Consider the following 14069-nt stretch of genomic DNA (forward strand, 5'->3'; position numbering starts at 1 on the left):
GAACAAGACGGATCAAACCATCGTATAGATTTAAACATGTATAACTGGGATATGTAAGGAACACCTTTCTCAACAAAGTGATGGAACTGGATTAGTTTAAATTCACCCTCAGAAATAAGCAAGTCACAACGATTGACTATGTTGCCTATCCTTCAATAATGTTGTTTCTCTTTGCTTTGTCCAATCTGTCCAAGATCTCACTGTAGAGGCCAGACATCTGTCGACACAAGAAACACCTGTATAAGTCCAAGCTTGAACTGAACAGCTGTGTCACAAACCTATGTCATCCATGAGCAGGAAACTACTATCTTACTGTTATGAGTGCTTAAGAATTATTTTTGAAATTGTCTTGCAAGTAAAAAAAAAAAACACCCAATTGAGCTAAAAAGATTTTTTTTTAAAAATCCCTGTTGCAGTAACCTAGACCAGGGGTCGGCAACCCACGGCTCTAGAGCCGCATGCGGCTCTTTAGCGCTGCCCTAGTGGCTCCTGGAGCTTTTTCAAAAATGTTTGACCTTTTTTTTCCTTTTTTTCTTCTTTTTTCCTTTTTTTCTTCTTTTTTCTTTTTTTCCTTCCTTTTTCTTTTTTACTCTTCTTTTTTCCTTTTTTTCTCTTTTTTCCTTCCTTTTTCCTTTCCTTTTTAATCTCGACATTTCGACTTTTTTTCTCGAAATTTCGACTTTTTCTCTCGAAATTTCGACTTTTTTCTCAACATTTCGACATTTTTCTCGAAATTTTGACTTGTTTCTTGACTTAATTCTCAAGATTGTACTTCAACATTAATCTTGACATTTCGACTTTTTTCTCGAAATTTTGACTTGTTTCTTGACTTAATTCTCGAGATTGTACTTCAACATTAATCTCGACATTTCGACTTTTTTCTCAACATTTTGAATTTTTTTCACAAAATTTCGACTTTTTTCTCAACATTTCGACTTTTTTCTCAAGATTGTACTTCAACATTAATCTTGACATTTCGACTTTTTTCTTGACATTTCGAAATTTTTCTCGAAGTGCATAATGAAAAAAGAAATCTTCCCCCAGTTCTAACTAATATAGATACATGCAGCATGTGTTGCCTTCATTCTAAGGCTGATACAAGACTTTTCATTTTTTGCGGCTCCAGACATATTAGTTTTTCGTGTTTTTGGTCCAATACGGCTCTTTCAACATTTTGGGTTGCCGACACCTGACCTAGACATACTGAATTTTGTTTAGACCTGTGTGTTTGACCAAAAACTTTGTCTAATAGGCCTTCATCCCCTCCTCTCCTTCCACGGGTTGGCTACCTGCATCTCGTAGCTCTCCAGCAGGGATCCCAGATGGTGGACGAAGCTCATGGCAAGGCCGCACCACTTCTCAGCTTCTGGGTACTGAGCCAAGCTGTACAGCAGTATCCCCGTGTTCCAGGCCCGAGTCAGCAGCCACAAGGTCTCCATCTCCGTAGAGGCATCCGGCTGCGGAGAAGAGCAGGAAGATGTTCAAAAGGCTATTGAACAGATGCCATTTGGAAAAGTTGTTTGTAGTGGATTAAAGCATCGAGTAAACTTTCATGAAATCCTGTCAATGTGCATGTTAACCTCCAGTAATGCTGAAAAACAGACCAGGAGCCAAGTCTTTTTAGTAATTTCATTCATATTTCACAGCACTTTAATCTTGTCCCCTTTACTTTGATCCCAAGAATTCAACTGCTTTCAAGTAATTTACTCTGAAAAGGGAAATGTGCATTTGCCTCTAAAGCAGCGTGATGTCTCAATAATCCCATGTCTCTTTCAGAGCCGAACCTCACCGGTCGTGTGACGACTTGTACAGCACATTAACATTCAAATTGGCAGGAAGGGGCGGTGAATGGAAGCATCTGCTAATTGAAGTGCGGCTGAAAGCCCATTGATAAAAAGAGTCTTCTAGAGCAGCAGGCAGGCGTGGAGTGGAAGAGAGGGGGTTAATTATACAGCAGCGAGCAGGGAACAGGAGGAAGGAGATGAGGGATGTCGACGTGCGATTGGTGCTGACTCACTGCGGCTCTGATGATGGACAGAGCCTCCTCGTAGTAGTCCCACACCTCCGCCAGCACACGGGCCTCCAGCTCCGACACTCCGTTTGGGAGGGACATCTTGATCAATGTGTGAACACACTTGCTAACACCGGGATACACAAAACAGCCACAAAATCAAAACCACATCTAATTTTTTTTGTGAAAATCTATTGTTGATGAAATGTCCTGTGTATTTATTTTCATGCGGTGTGTGTTGATGCCTGCAGTGGGCCAAGTCAGGCTGCGGTTGCTTCTTGTGCAGAGAGAGAGCCACCCGCAGGGCCTTCCTGCACAGCAGAGGGAAGTGAGCTGGAGGCTCCATGGCCAAGGCTTAATGAGGGGGGAAAGGAGGTGAGAACATACAGTAAAGAACTTGTCTGTTTCTAACACAGATCAGATTGACATTACAGCAGTTTTATTTTTTACAAACCTGCCATGGCTTCCAATACTTTGGCTTCAACATGTTCAAGCCCCAGGACAGAATCCAGTATCGTTTCAACGTTTGGGTCATTCAGTTTAGCACGGACTTCAAATTCATACAACAACAGCATTGACTCTGTCTGGTCACCTGGAAAGTTTTCTTTGAGAAAACATATAATTATCTCTACAGGACTGTCTCAGAAAATTAGAATATTGTGATAAAGTTCTTTATTTTCTGTAATGCAATTAAAAAAACTAAAATGTCATACTTTCTTTCTTCAAACTTTCATTATTTTAATATTGCTGATTATGGTTTACAGTTTAAGATTAAGATTCCCAGAATATTCTAATTTTTTGAGATAGGATATTTTAGTTTTCTTAACCTGTAAGCCATGATCAGCAATATTAAAATAATAAAATGCTTGCAATATTTCAGTTGAATTGTAATGAATCCAGAATGTATGACATTTGTTTTTGTAATTTCATTACAGAAAATCACAATAATCTAATTTTCTGAGACACTCCTGTACTTGATTCATGAAAAACATATAACAGAAAATTAAGCTGTTTACTTCTATGCAGTTTGCAATAAAATAGCGTTATCTCTCATTTTTCCTGTACAGTAGAGCTTCTGTATATACCTGATGCTTTCAGTGTTTTCCAAACCTCCCAACATGTCTGAATGAGCTCCAGAGCCTGGGTTAGCTGCTCCGTCTGTGAACCACACACATGCAACCAGCATTTAGGGTTCAGGGTCGCCATCTAGTGTTAAACTGCTCCTCAGACTCACAGGGATTAAAATGAAACACCTACGCTTGCACCAATAATGTTGTTAGTCACCTCTCCACTCCACCGGTCTTGGTAAATTTCCATCCGTGTTGATGGAGAATGTGGGAAATGGGGAGTGGGTGACACACCTGTGCAGAGTGAGGAGACGTCCTGCAGAGCTCCAACGAGGCAGCGGCAGCCATTAGCAGGCAAGTCCTCTGAGCCATGAGCAGCGTGCGGTCAGCAGGGCACAGCAGGGAGAGCTACAGGGTCATGCAGAAGAGCAGGAAGACTTTACCTCAACATTCACTAGTTTAAAGGACAAAAAACTCAAAACCTCAGAAAATATTAAATAAGAATAGTAAGTGTACTTGTGCTTATATTCAATTCCAACGAGTCACCACGATCCTGGATCTATGAGTTAGTCAAATACTGGTTTCCAGTTAAACTGTAAGCAGTCTTTAAAAGCTGAGTTTATTCAAAAGTTTCTATAATCTTCTGAATGTGCTTTCAAAAATATAAATCTGGTTGGCATCACAGTAACCCAGGGTATAAAAATCAATGTTGAATCCAGGAATTCAGATTTCTTTCACTATTTTGGACAATTTTAGGTCGATGGGATGCCAAATATACTTAGAAAGACTCAGCAATAGGCTATTTTCTCTTCTTATTAATAATCTCTACTTCAAAGCAATAAAATGGGATAAAAGAATAAAAGGATCAAATAAAGTAAAGTCTTGTTGTCTTGCTAGGTGTCAGAAGCCAAAGAGAAGAGGATGGTTTTGAAGAGATATTTAAAAACCGACAGACAGGAGGCCTGTCTGATGTTGATCCCACATAGGAGTAATTCATGTTATATCAGCTATAGAGAACAAGGTAGAGCCGAAAAACAAAAATAGTGGTAGGTAGTGCCCAAACAAAAATAAGAAAAATAGAGAAACATATTTTCTCATCAACAAAACAAATTAAAAAAATTTCAAATAACAAAATAACATATTTGAACCATTTTTCAGACAATAAAAAAACTGAAAAAATCTGAAAAATGGTTCAAATATGTTATTTTGTTATTTGAAAATTTTTAAATTTGTTTTGTTGATGAGAAAATATGTTTCTCTATTTTTCTTATTTTTGTGAGGGGGGATATATATTGTTTTTCGGCACTACCTTGTTCTCTATAGCTGATATAACATGAATGCCATCTGCCATCTGAGTAAATTAAATATATTATATTTGGTGCCTAACTGTTTCCCAAGTATATTAGTGCGTGTGTGAATGAATAAATGAGACGTAAAACGTAGATTTCTTTGTAGAAAGGCGCTTTATGAAAATAAGTCCATTTACTTGTATTAGTTTACAGTTTGTCAATCAAAATCACATGAACAGTTAACTTGTTGAGGCTGCAGTTTTATTCTGATAAACTATTGGTCAGAAAGCAAAGGACTCAGGGAACTTCTCAAGCAATGTTTAACTCCAAGTTCTTCATTTGCACTTCTGAATACTATAGATTGGTTAATTCACCTCACATGCTTGCAAATCTACTTGCCTGGTAAGAGAGCACAAAGAAATCTCTCATTCGGCCTGGACTGCTCTCACACTGCAGAGCTGAGTTCCAAGCTGCAAGAAAAAGAAACACACAAGCACGCAAACACAGGTAAAGGATGCTGCAGAGCTGATAGGTGATGGTATACTATCAGATTGAAATGGGAAGGGAATGAGGAGTCAGTACCGATCTTTCTGAACCAGGTCGCTCCCTCTGTGTGTTCCTCAGAAGGCACGTGAGACTGGTGGCAAAGTCTCTGCAGCGCTGCAGGGATGCAAAACAAAACCTCTGAGGGTTATGATGCACAGCACAAAACATGTTGCCGACACATTCCTCATGAAAATGCTTTTGTTGCATACATACTCACCCATTTTTAAGTATGGCAGCAGCACTTCCAGATTCACGTTACTGTATGGAGTGAGTGCAAATAAATTTAAAACTAGCTTTAATCATAATTCCTCATTGTTTGGCTTTTCAATTTTTCCTCACCTCCGCTCATCATTAGCTTGTTCTGTTGTGGAGAGCACTAGTCGGACCAAACACCTGTGAAAATATGAATGAAGAACCTGATTCTGACCTCCTTTGTTCACCTACTAACTGTATTATACACAGACACACTTTCTTCTGGAAAAACAAGAGAATATAGGTCAGTGTATCAGAGGAATGGGTGAAAAACTAACAGAATCACTACAGTCTTTATTAAATTACTTTCAGTTTCAGCTGTCGTGTACCATCCTAAAACATCAACACTGATAACTGAAATTTGGTATGTGAAATTCATTCTTATTCCATTTCTCTTCTAGAAAAACTCAATTCATATTTAAGCCATTATCCAAATGTCATATGTTTTTGTATTCATCATCTCTTTCTAAGTGTAGGAGGCTCTCTGATATGGAAGTATCCTTTCCCAAGCTTCATGCTCTCACTTTCATGGTTCATGTCAGAAACCCTTTAATACAAGTGACAGTGAGAATAAACTCTTCAAGTTATTTTCCAGTGTTCACAAACCTCAGACCATTCAGAACCTGAGCATCATCACTGGAGCTTTCGCACAAAACCTCTAGTGCCTTCATGCCGGTTTCCTGCTGCCCGTTCTGTCACAGGAGAACAAACATCATCACAATCCCACAGCATTCAGCGGAAACATGGAAGCTAAAGATTGGTTGATTATTTGCTGGCTGTTGTTGCTATGATATGAAGCTGCACTGTGTTTGATCATAGCCAACTGTTTAATCTAGCCCAGGGGTCGGCAACCCGCGGCTCTAGAGCCGCATGCGGCTCTTTAGCGCCGCCCTAGTGGCTCCTGGAGCTTTTTCAAAAATGTTTCACCTTTTTTTCCTTTTTTTCCCCTTTTTCTTCTTTTTTGCTTCTTTTTTTCTTCCTTTTTTTCTCTTTCTTTTCTCTTTTTTTCCTTTTTTCTTTCTTTTCTTGTTTTTTTTTGCTTTTTTCTTCTTTTTTTCCTTTTTTCTTCTTTTTTTCTTTCTTTGTCTTTCTTTTCTCTTTTTTTCCTTTTTTTTCTTTCTTTTCTTGTTTTTTTTCTTTTTTCTTCTTTCTTTCCTTTTTTCCACTTTTTTTTCTTCCTTTTTCCTTTCCTTTTTAATCTCGACATTTCGACTTTTTTCTCAACATTTCCACTTTTTTCTCAACATTTGAACTTTTTTCTCGAGATTGTACTTCAACATTAATCTCAACATTTTGACTTTTTTCTCTAAATTTTGACTTTTTTCTCCACATTTTGACTTTTTTTCGACATTTCTCCTTTCACCATTTGTCTTCATTCTAAGACTTATACAAGACCTTTCATTTTTTGCGGCTCCAGACATATTCGTTTTTTGTGTTTTTGGTCCAATATGGCTCTTTCAACATTTTGGGTTGCCGACCCCTGATCTAGCCATATGAGCTAAATTGTACAATTTCTTAAAGAACCCATCCCCTCCTGCATAAACATGATGCTTCATTTCACTCCTGCTCAGAAACACTTCCAGTTGTGTTAAACTGTGCAAGTCCAAGCTGCAAGTAAAACCATTGAGGAAACTTATTGTCATAACAATATCATAATACTAAGACATTTGACAATGAATACAGATTGACTGTCTTAATAAATTCTAACCTCCAGAGCAATCTGGGCAGCCAGACTGAGGAGATTAGAAGCTGCTTTCTCAGATACCATCAGTCTGTCCTCTCTCAATACTGGACTCTTGGAAAGATGTGCCATCGCGCTCAATGCCTCTGCAGCTAGTGCAAATAAGTAGCCACAGCAACACAGAGAAAATGCTTAAACTGTATTATTATTTAAACTAGAACATTAGAGCTACTAATGCTGTTATTGGACATGTATTAAACAGCAATATTTGGTAGATACCTTTGTCCACATTGCTCTCTTGCACAGCAATCCTGTAGACACTGAACTGAGTGAAGACATTATCAGGATCACATCTCTCTGCTTCTTTAACGGCTTCTTTAGCCTGACGACACACATTTAAACAAACGGGCAAACACAAGTCACATGCACAACTATAGAAAATGAGCCATAGCCCTTACGTATTGTTGTGACCTATTGCATAGAAAAACAACCTGGTGGGTTCTGACATGCACCCCTGCAGACTGCAGTGCAGCCCTTAGCCGGCAGATTTATTTCACCAATTTCTACTGCAGTTCACTCTGTCTCACCTTTTCCAACAGTTTGAGTTGCAGGAAGCAAGATGCTCTATTTCTTTGCAGTTTGGCAAAGTTGGGCTCCATTTGACCTGCTTTGAAGAAACTCAAGGAATAGTTATACCACTGGAGAGCTTCAGAATAGTTACTGGCCTGCAAATAAAACAAAAGGACAACATTAAACAATATTGTAAATAATACCACACTATTAGAACCAGAAACAAGATGCAATATGGTGATGACGTCCTAACACTATTCCAGTACAAATGACTGTAGAGCAGGGGTGTCAAACTAATTTTGCTTGGCGGGCCGGATTTGACCAATTTTTTTCTCGCAGGCCGCACGCTCAAAATAACAAAAACGGTGCGAAAAAAATGTTTTCTAAATTTTTTTTTTACTATTGTTATCTAATCCAATATCAGTTTAGTTAATTTTAAAGGAAATATGCACTTTGTTTACACTCTAATTATGTAAAATATATTTCTTCAGGATCTTTTCTTGAAATTTCTCGTTTTTTTTCAAATTACGTAAGATACTTCTAATATCATTTTACAAAGATAAACAGAAACAAGTACCGTATGTATTTTTTATATTTCGCTTTTTTATAGGAAATTTAATTAACAGCAAAATCTTTCTTATTACATCCGAAAGTGTTTCTTTGTGATTTAGAGATTTTTCCAGTACAATTAAGTGTATGTATTTTTAAAAATTGGCGCGGATATTTACGCCAGTGTGCCGAAAAAGTCAGCACTTCTGTTTTAACTGTTTTACTTTGTCACTATCCTCGTGTTCAAAACTGAAATTCTCAGAATAAATATCTTCTATCATCTTTTTTAGCAGTGATATCTTTCCTGCAAAAATATATAATAGTAGTCAGTTAATAAAAATAAACGACCGTCTAAAAAGAAATAAAATCGGCAAATGCATTCCAGAAAACAAAAAAATGTTGAAAACTGCTCTCTTTGTGGAATAACGATGGATTTGTAGAAGAAGATTTGAGAAGAAATATATTATCGGATATGCTGCGATTCATGGCAATTATTTATGCCTTCCTTTTTAGTCAATTAACATTTAGTTTTTTTGCGTTGGAAACTTCTTGCGGGGTGCATGAAAATCTCTCTCGGGCTACATGCGGCCCGCGGGCCGCACATTTGACACCCCTGCTGTAGAGTGTTCATCGGATACATTTCTGTGTGTTTTAAGGTAGGAATAGGAGTAAAACCATATCCATATGTACAGACAAAAAGGATTTCACTTCCCTTCTTGCAATGGCACAACATTGCCATTCACAGAGCTGGTGTGTGTGCATTATATTCTCCACAAGGTACACACAAGTATACACAAGGTTGTATATAACGAACCTCAAAGTTTTTTGATGCTTGATCCCACAGTATGGTATGCAGATGCGCGAGTGCCTGTGGAGCCAGTTGTTTTCCAGTATAGTGGCCTGTGTAGGAGTGAATATTATGCTAAAATAGTGTCACAGACACAATGTATTATGTGCATGAATACAAGGACTGATGCATATTTTATATCAAGTTTAATTAAAGGAGACCTATGCAAAAGTAGAGTACCGGTAATGGTATCTTCTATCTTCTGTTTGCAGAGCAGCTCTTTGCCTTTTTGAAGCAGTAGCTCAATATTCAGGACAAGAGCAGTTCCCAGGTCAGGAGATGACTCAAAGCGCTGACACACACGTTTCAAAAACTCAAATGCCAGCACTTCCCTAGAATAATCACAACAGACAACATTCACAGAGGGATAGTATGTCTCTTAAGATTCATAGAAAATAAACATGTAAATGCATAAGTTCATCTAAAGATGTGTATGTTTTTTATTCAGAAAATAGTTTCTTACTAAGATCAATTAGAAATCATTTCAGAATATTGTAAGGTTTGTACCTGTCTTCAGACATGAGTAGGTTCACTGTGGAAGTACATGCTTCAAGGTTAACCGGAGATTCCAGCATCTCGTTAAGTCCTGAAAACATATGTTTGTGATCTTCCTTTAAATGTGCATTTGACACACTGCTAAGCCACAAAGAGACAAATAAACACTCCGACTACTCCCAGATGGAGCAGTATCTATTGCATTTGGGGCCTGAGCAGCTTTACGCTGGATTCACACGCAGACACTGTAGAAATGCACCTTGGAGGGTGTTGTCCGACATTTCTGGCCGACACTGTCGTCAGCACATTGGATTATCTATGCTATCCATGGGCAACCTGCCAGCCCTCCTTTTTGGCTGCATTCTGTTCATCATGCAGGCAGAGAAGGTGTTGATGATGAGTTTTTCCTCTATTGTCCTCTGATGTGTATTCATTGAGACACTTTTGCTTTTTGAAAGTTGAAAATCCTCCAACTTTTGCAGGAGGCAACGCAAGCAACTCACGCAATCCACAATTCAGTTCACCAACAGATAACGTCAACCCCATTCAGAGTCTAAGAAGATGGGCAGATGCAACACTGCTGAGTGAATCCAGCGTTAACTGAACAGCTGTCCTGAAACTGTAAAAGCTACAGAAGAAATGATATCGATACCTTCAGAAATTCAAAGTAGAAACATCTTATTATCTGTCATCTATTTCTCCAAAGTCTTTAAAAAAGAAGCTCCACTTATGCCATAACTTAATAAAATCTGTATAAATCGTTTACTGACTTCTGACTAACCTGCTCTGATTGGATCATCCAGAGCGCGACATCTCAAGAGGACTCTGATTCTTAAGTGCAGCCCATACACGCTCACACATTCCTGCCAAATAGCAAAGAGCATGTTTGGTGTTTAAAAAGAATATCTACACAACAATATGAACTGATATCGCATATCCCACCTTGTTAGCTAATTCGATAGTGTTCAGAGCCTTTTCCTGAAACCTCTGACAGTCCCACTCTAAATAAACATGGGCAAGGAGCCGCAAAACCTTTGCCTATTGTGAAGGAAATTGAAAGCATTGTTTTAGAAAAGTACTATTAACATAAAAGTGTTGTCAGTGGTTGCATTTCATTTTGCACTCAACGGTCTTACCAGAACGTCAGATCCAGGGCCGTATTTCACGTTTGTTTTTCCAATGTCATAGCTTTGGCTGAAAAAAGAGGAGCGTTTCTCACTGCATTATTTTTCCTCAACACTTTTTATGTGTATATTAAACGTCATACTACCTCAACCAGAATGCACTGTCTTCAAACTTCTTCAGATTGTATATTTGGATTCCAAAGTTGTAGCACAAAAGGGAGACGTATGCTGTCTGTAAGGAGAGAACATGTTTTTAACTCACATCCCTCTCCCTTTCAATAACAAAATGTGCTTGAATGTGATGGATTAATAGATATATTGTTGTCACAGTGATAACTTAAGAGGGTTTTTTTTACATCTTGTGGTAGACGCAGCAACATATCTTTACAACGCTGAACGTGGACCACCGCCTCTTGGTTATTTCCTTGAATTATAGCCTATAATGAAAATCAGATTTGAAATTCCTGATAAACATCAAAAAACAGTGCAATGGGCCCTATTAAGTTTTAGAGATCTCAATGCATTCTTGTTTCTCAGTTCACATTTTAGCTGGCTCACACTTCACACAGCAGCTCTGTCAGAACAGCACTTCCTAAGCTGCAAAATGTCACAAGAACAAATATTCACATTTAAGGTGTTGAACAACACATGCACCACAGCTCACAGAATGTGCCTGGCACATCAGGATTCGAATTAGGTCCTTCTCCACATCTGTCTTGGATGAGGTGATGTCAGCTGATGTGTCACCTCTGGACATTAGTTGGCTGTATAGGGTTTCCAGGCTCTATGGGTATAACATGTTGAGTAATTTGCAAAAACACTATATTTCTGTTTGATATAAACTTAAACAGATCCAAGCTCATTCTGTATATTAGATTTTCGTTTTTTTTTCTTCACATTGCGAGCCCGTCTTAAGAAATCATCTGCCATCTGGGGATTTTTGCAGTCCAGCCAGGTTCTCCCTGTTTTGCCTGCCATCTGTAAAAGATGAGACATTGATAAATGGCCTTGTCCTCCCGAAGAGACGTGCAATCAGAGGCTGCAGCGCGGCTTACCAGGATCTGATTGCGGATGGCGCCCTCTGTTGGAGTGTCGGACTCAAAGCAGTACACCAGACTGCATGCGGCATGACGCACTGAGGATGGTGAAAATGTTTGGATATGATGTAATATAACTGCGACTAACCCTGTTTTCCAATCTCCACATTGTGTCAACATTTTATATGATTTGTACTAGTATATTCTATTATTGTGTATGTCAGTAACACTGTCATTTAACTGCATATACTGCAACCCGAAGAGTACCTTTGGCTTTTTGAATTTTGCTAATAACTCTACCAGCATCCTTAGTAACTACCCAGTTCCACAGCTGGATGGCACACTCCTCCAGCTGTAAGAGTGAGAAAAAGACATGCAGTTTATAAATTATGACAAATATTAATAATATAATTCTAAAAAAACGGTCATAGCTCTGACGATACATAAATAGATCTGATGTTAAAAATAAAGAGGGATCTGATGACTTAGATAAAGTCGATAAATTATGACTGGTTAACTGTTAGATCCTTTTTCACAAGTATGACATCACTAGTTTTATATTTACCACCATTTAAATACAATGAATTATGTTCTGTTTGCTGTTTAAAATGACTGTACATCCCTGAGGATAAGTACAAATACTCTTATTTTATCTACCTGTGGATCTGTTGTTTTGGCGAGCCCCTGTAAGCCAGAGACTTCAGTGAAGAGCTTCTCTATCACGTCATCATAATCTGTCAGCTGTCCCTGTAGCAGACTGTCTGTGAGATCTGTGCAAGAAAAAAAGCAGACTCACTTTACAACCTGATCAGACCTCTTAACTCATCATGTTAAGGTGTTTCAGCTTATTCAATTTTATTTATATATTTATATAGCGTCTATTACAATACAGGTTGTCTCTTGGCGTTTTCCAGAGACCCAGAACATGAACCCCGAGCAATTAGCTGAACCCAGAATCAGATCCCAGACAGATGAATGTCTTTTCTGGTACTGGAGTCATATTCACATACTTAATACCTGTGTGTGTGTGTGTGTGTGTGTGTGTGTGTGTGTGTGTGTGTGTGTGTGTGTGTGTGTGTGTGTAATCAATATATTATAACTTCTACAGTTTTCCACCTGTGCTTCTAGGTTATTGTTATTCTGAGGGGTTTCAATTGCTGTGTGGTACATTGATATGCATAGTATGCAAACATAATTTCATGATATACTGTATTTCACCTATGCTTTTATTCATTATTGTCATTCATTATCTTTAAAAGTAGTTTTACTCAAGTCTAGTGGCAGCATGTTGCAGTTGTCTTTCTTTGTATATTTTTTGATAGTCTTTAATCAGTTTCAACAGTGATTTTTGAAAAAAAAAATGTCCTGCTTACTTGTATGGATGCGTTTCTGCCTAGCACCTTTTCAACATGTGTTATGGTGGTAGCCATAGACAGGGCTTCCCAAAGGAAAAAACCTTACAACCTGTGAGTTGAAAAAACCTTAAATGCAAATGAGATGAAGAAGAGAGGTCTAGGATGTGGAGGAGGAGAAAAGGGAGGAGCAAAAGGTTTTTGACCTCTTTTTTTTCAGTGATCACAAAAGGGAGTCTAGATCACTGAGAGGTGGAGTAGATGAGCTTGTAATATAAGCGTTATGTTTTTATTTGCAGACAAAGTGTCTTGTGTGATCTATGAGCCAAAGATACATTATTTGGCTAAACAGCCCTCACAACTTCTATGAATCCACAGTTAAGATTGACTCATTGAAACGAAAATAAATAATTTCATGTTAAAACCTTCTCGTGTTGTGTGTGATGGTGTGTGAATATCAATATTCAACAGAGGATTTTTTTTTGTTTTTCATGTTGGATTCTGCATGTCACCCTTTTCCAGGCTTGAAGAAAGACCAGATTGAATTGATTTTCCTCATCTTTGGTGACGGGAGTGTCACATGCACCAAGTCTTCATCAAGTCTATCAGGTATAAATGCTTTGAAGATAAAAAACAAAAAACGGCAACAAACATATATTCATAACTGACTACAAAAATAATTTACTGTAGCCGATACTTCACAATGGTTTAACCCATTTCCTCTGTTTAACACAGCCCACCTTCCACATGTTATTTACACACTGGAGCTGAGATCATCACAGCCAGACTTCAAATGGATTGATGTTAAGCAGCCCAGATTTACAATAAAGCATGATCATAGAGACTGAAATTGGCTGAAGTCGTCAGCTGCAGGGAAGGACCTGAAGGTCAGCAGGCTTCACATCACGTCACATTCAAGTATTATTGTACACAATTACTGTTCAAAACAGTTATAGCCATTTAATTTGGGTATAAAATTCTATCATCCACCTAATATTTGATCACATTATCTTTATCAAATATCACACAGGCAAAAAAATCTCCATTTGGGAAGAATACGCTTTCTCAGCTTCCTGAAATCCCCAAAGCATTTCAAGTACATCCCTGTCTTAAACTTTTAAATGTTCCTACACTACACATTTCAGGCATTTTTTATGTTAATGAATTAGTTATAGCTACCAGCATGTTGTACATGATGAAACTAGTCATGAAGTGATTAGCGCAGGGGTCGGCAACCCAAAATGTTGAA

At 38.2% G+C, this 14069-nt stretch overlaps 1 protein-coding gene across 1 annotated transcript; it reads right to left on the bottom strand.

The window, feature by feature from the left end:
* Positions 1-145: 145 nt before the first annotated feature.
* Positions 146-11409, bottom strand: tex11 (testis expressed 11). The gene is made up of 25 exons (XM_061726052.1): positions 11329-11409; positions 11096-11215; positions 10788-10868; positions 10578-10663; positions 10444-10501; positions 10250-10345; positions 10089-10170; positions 9320-9398; positions 8993-9144; positions 8780-8865; positions 7434-7571; positions 7126-7228; positions 6874-6998; positions 5772-5857; positions 5253-5306; positions 5131-5171; positions 4950-5027; positions 4767-4837; positions 3373-3486; positions 3097-3169; positions 2466-2615; positions 2257-2365; positions 2018-2138; positions 1290-1457; positions 146-217 (listed from the first exon to the last, which is right to left on the bottom strand). The coding sequence occupies exons 1-25, from the start codon at positions 11407-11409 to the stop codon at positions 146-148; spliced, it is 2424 nt and encodes an 807-aa protein (XP_061582036.1).
* Positions 11410-14069: the final 2660 nt, after the last annotated feature.

This window comes from Cololabis saira, chromosome 7 (assembly GCF_033807715.1).
Source record: "Cololabis saira isolate AMF1-May2022 chromosome 7, fColSai1.1, whole genome shotgun sequence".
NCBI lineage: Eukaryota > Metazoa > Chordata > Actinopteri > Beloniformes > Belonidae > Cololabis > Cololabis saira.

Excerpts from the sequence above, each read along its gene's own strand:
- tex11 (XM_061726052.1), bottom strand. The coding sequence starts at position 11,409 with ATGGCAGGCAAAACAGGGAGAACCTGGCTGGACTGCAAAAATCCCCAG. Across the intron at positions 10,664-10,787 it reads TGCTGCGTCTACCACAAGAT|ACAGCATACGTCTCCCTTTT; the intron begins GTAAAAAAAACC and ends CTCTCCTTACAG. Across the intron at positions 3,487-4,766 it reads TCTTTGTGCTCTCTTACCAG|CTCTCCCTGCTGTGCCCTGC; the intron begins GCAAGTAGATTT and ends ATGACCCTGTAG.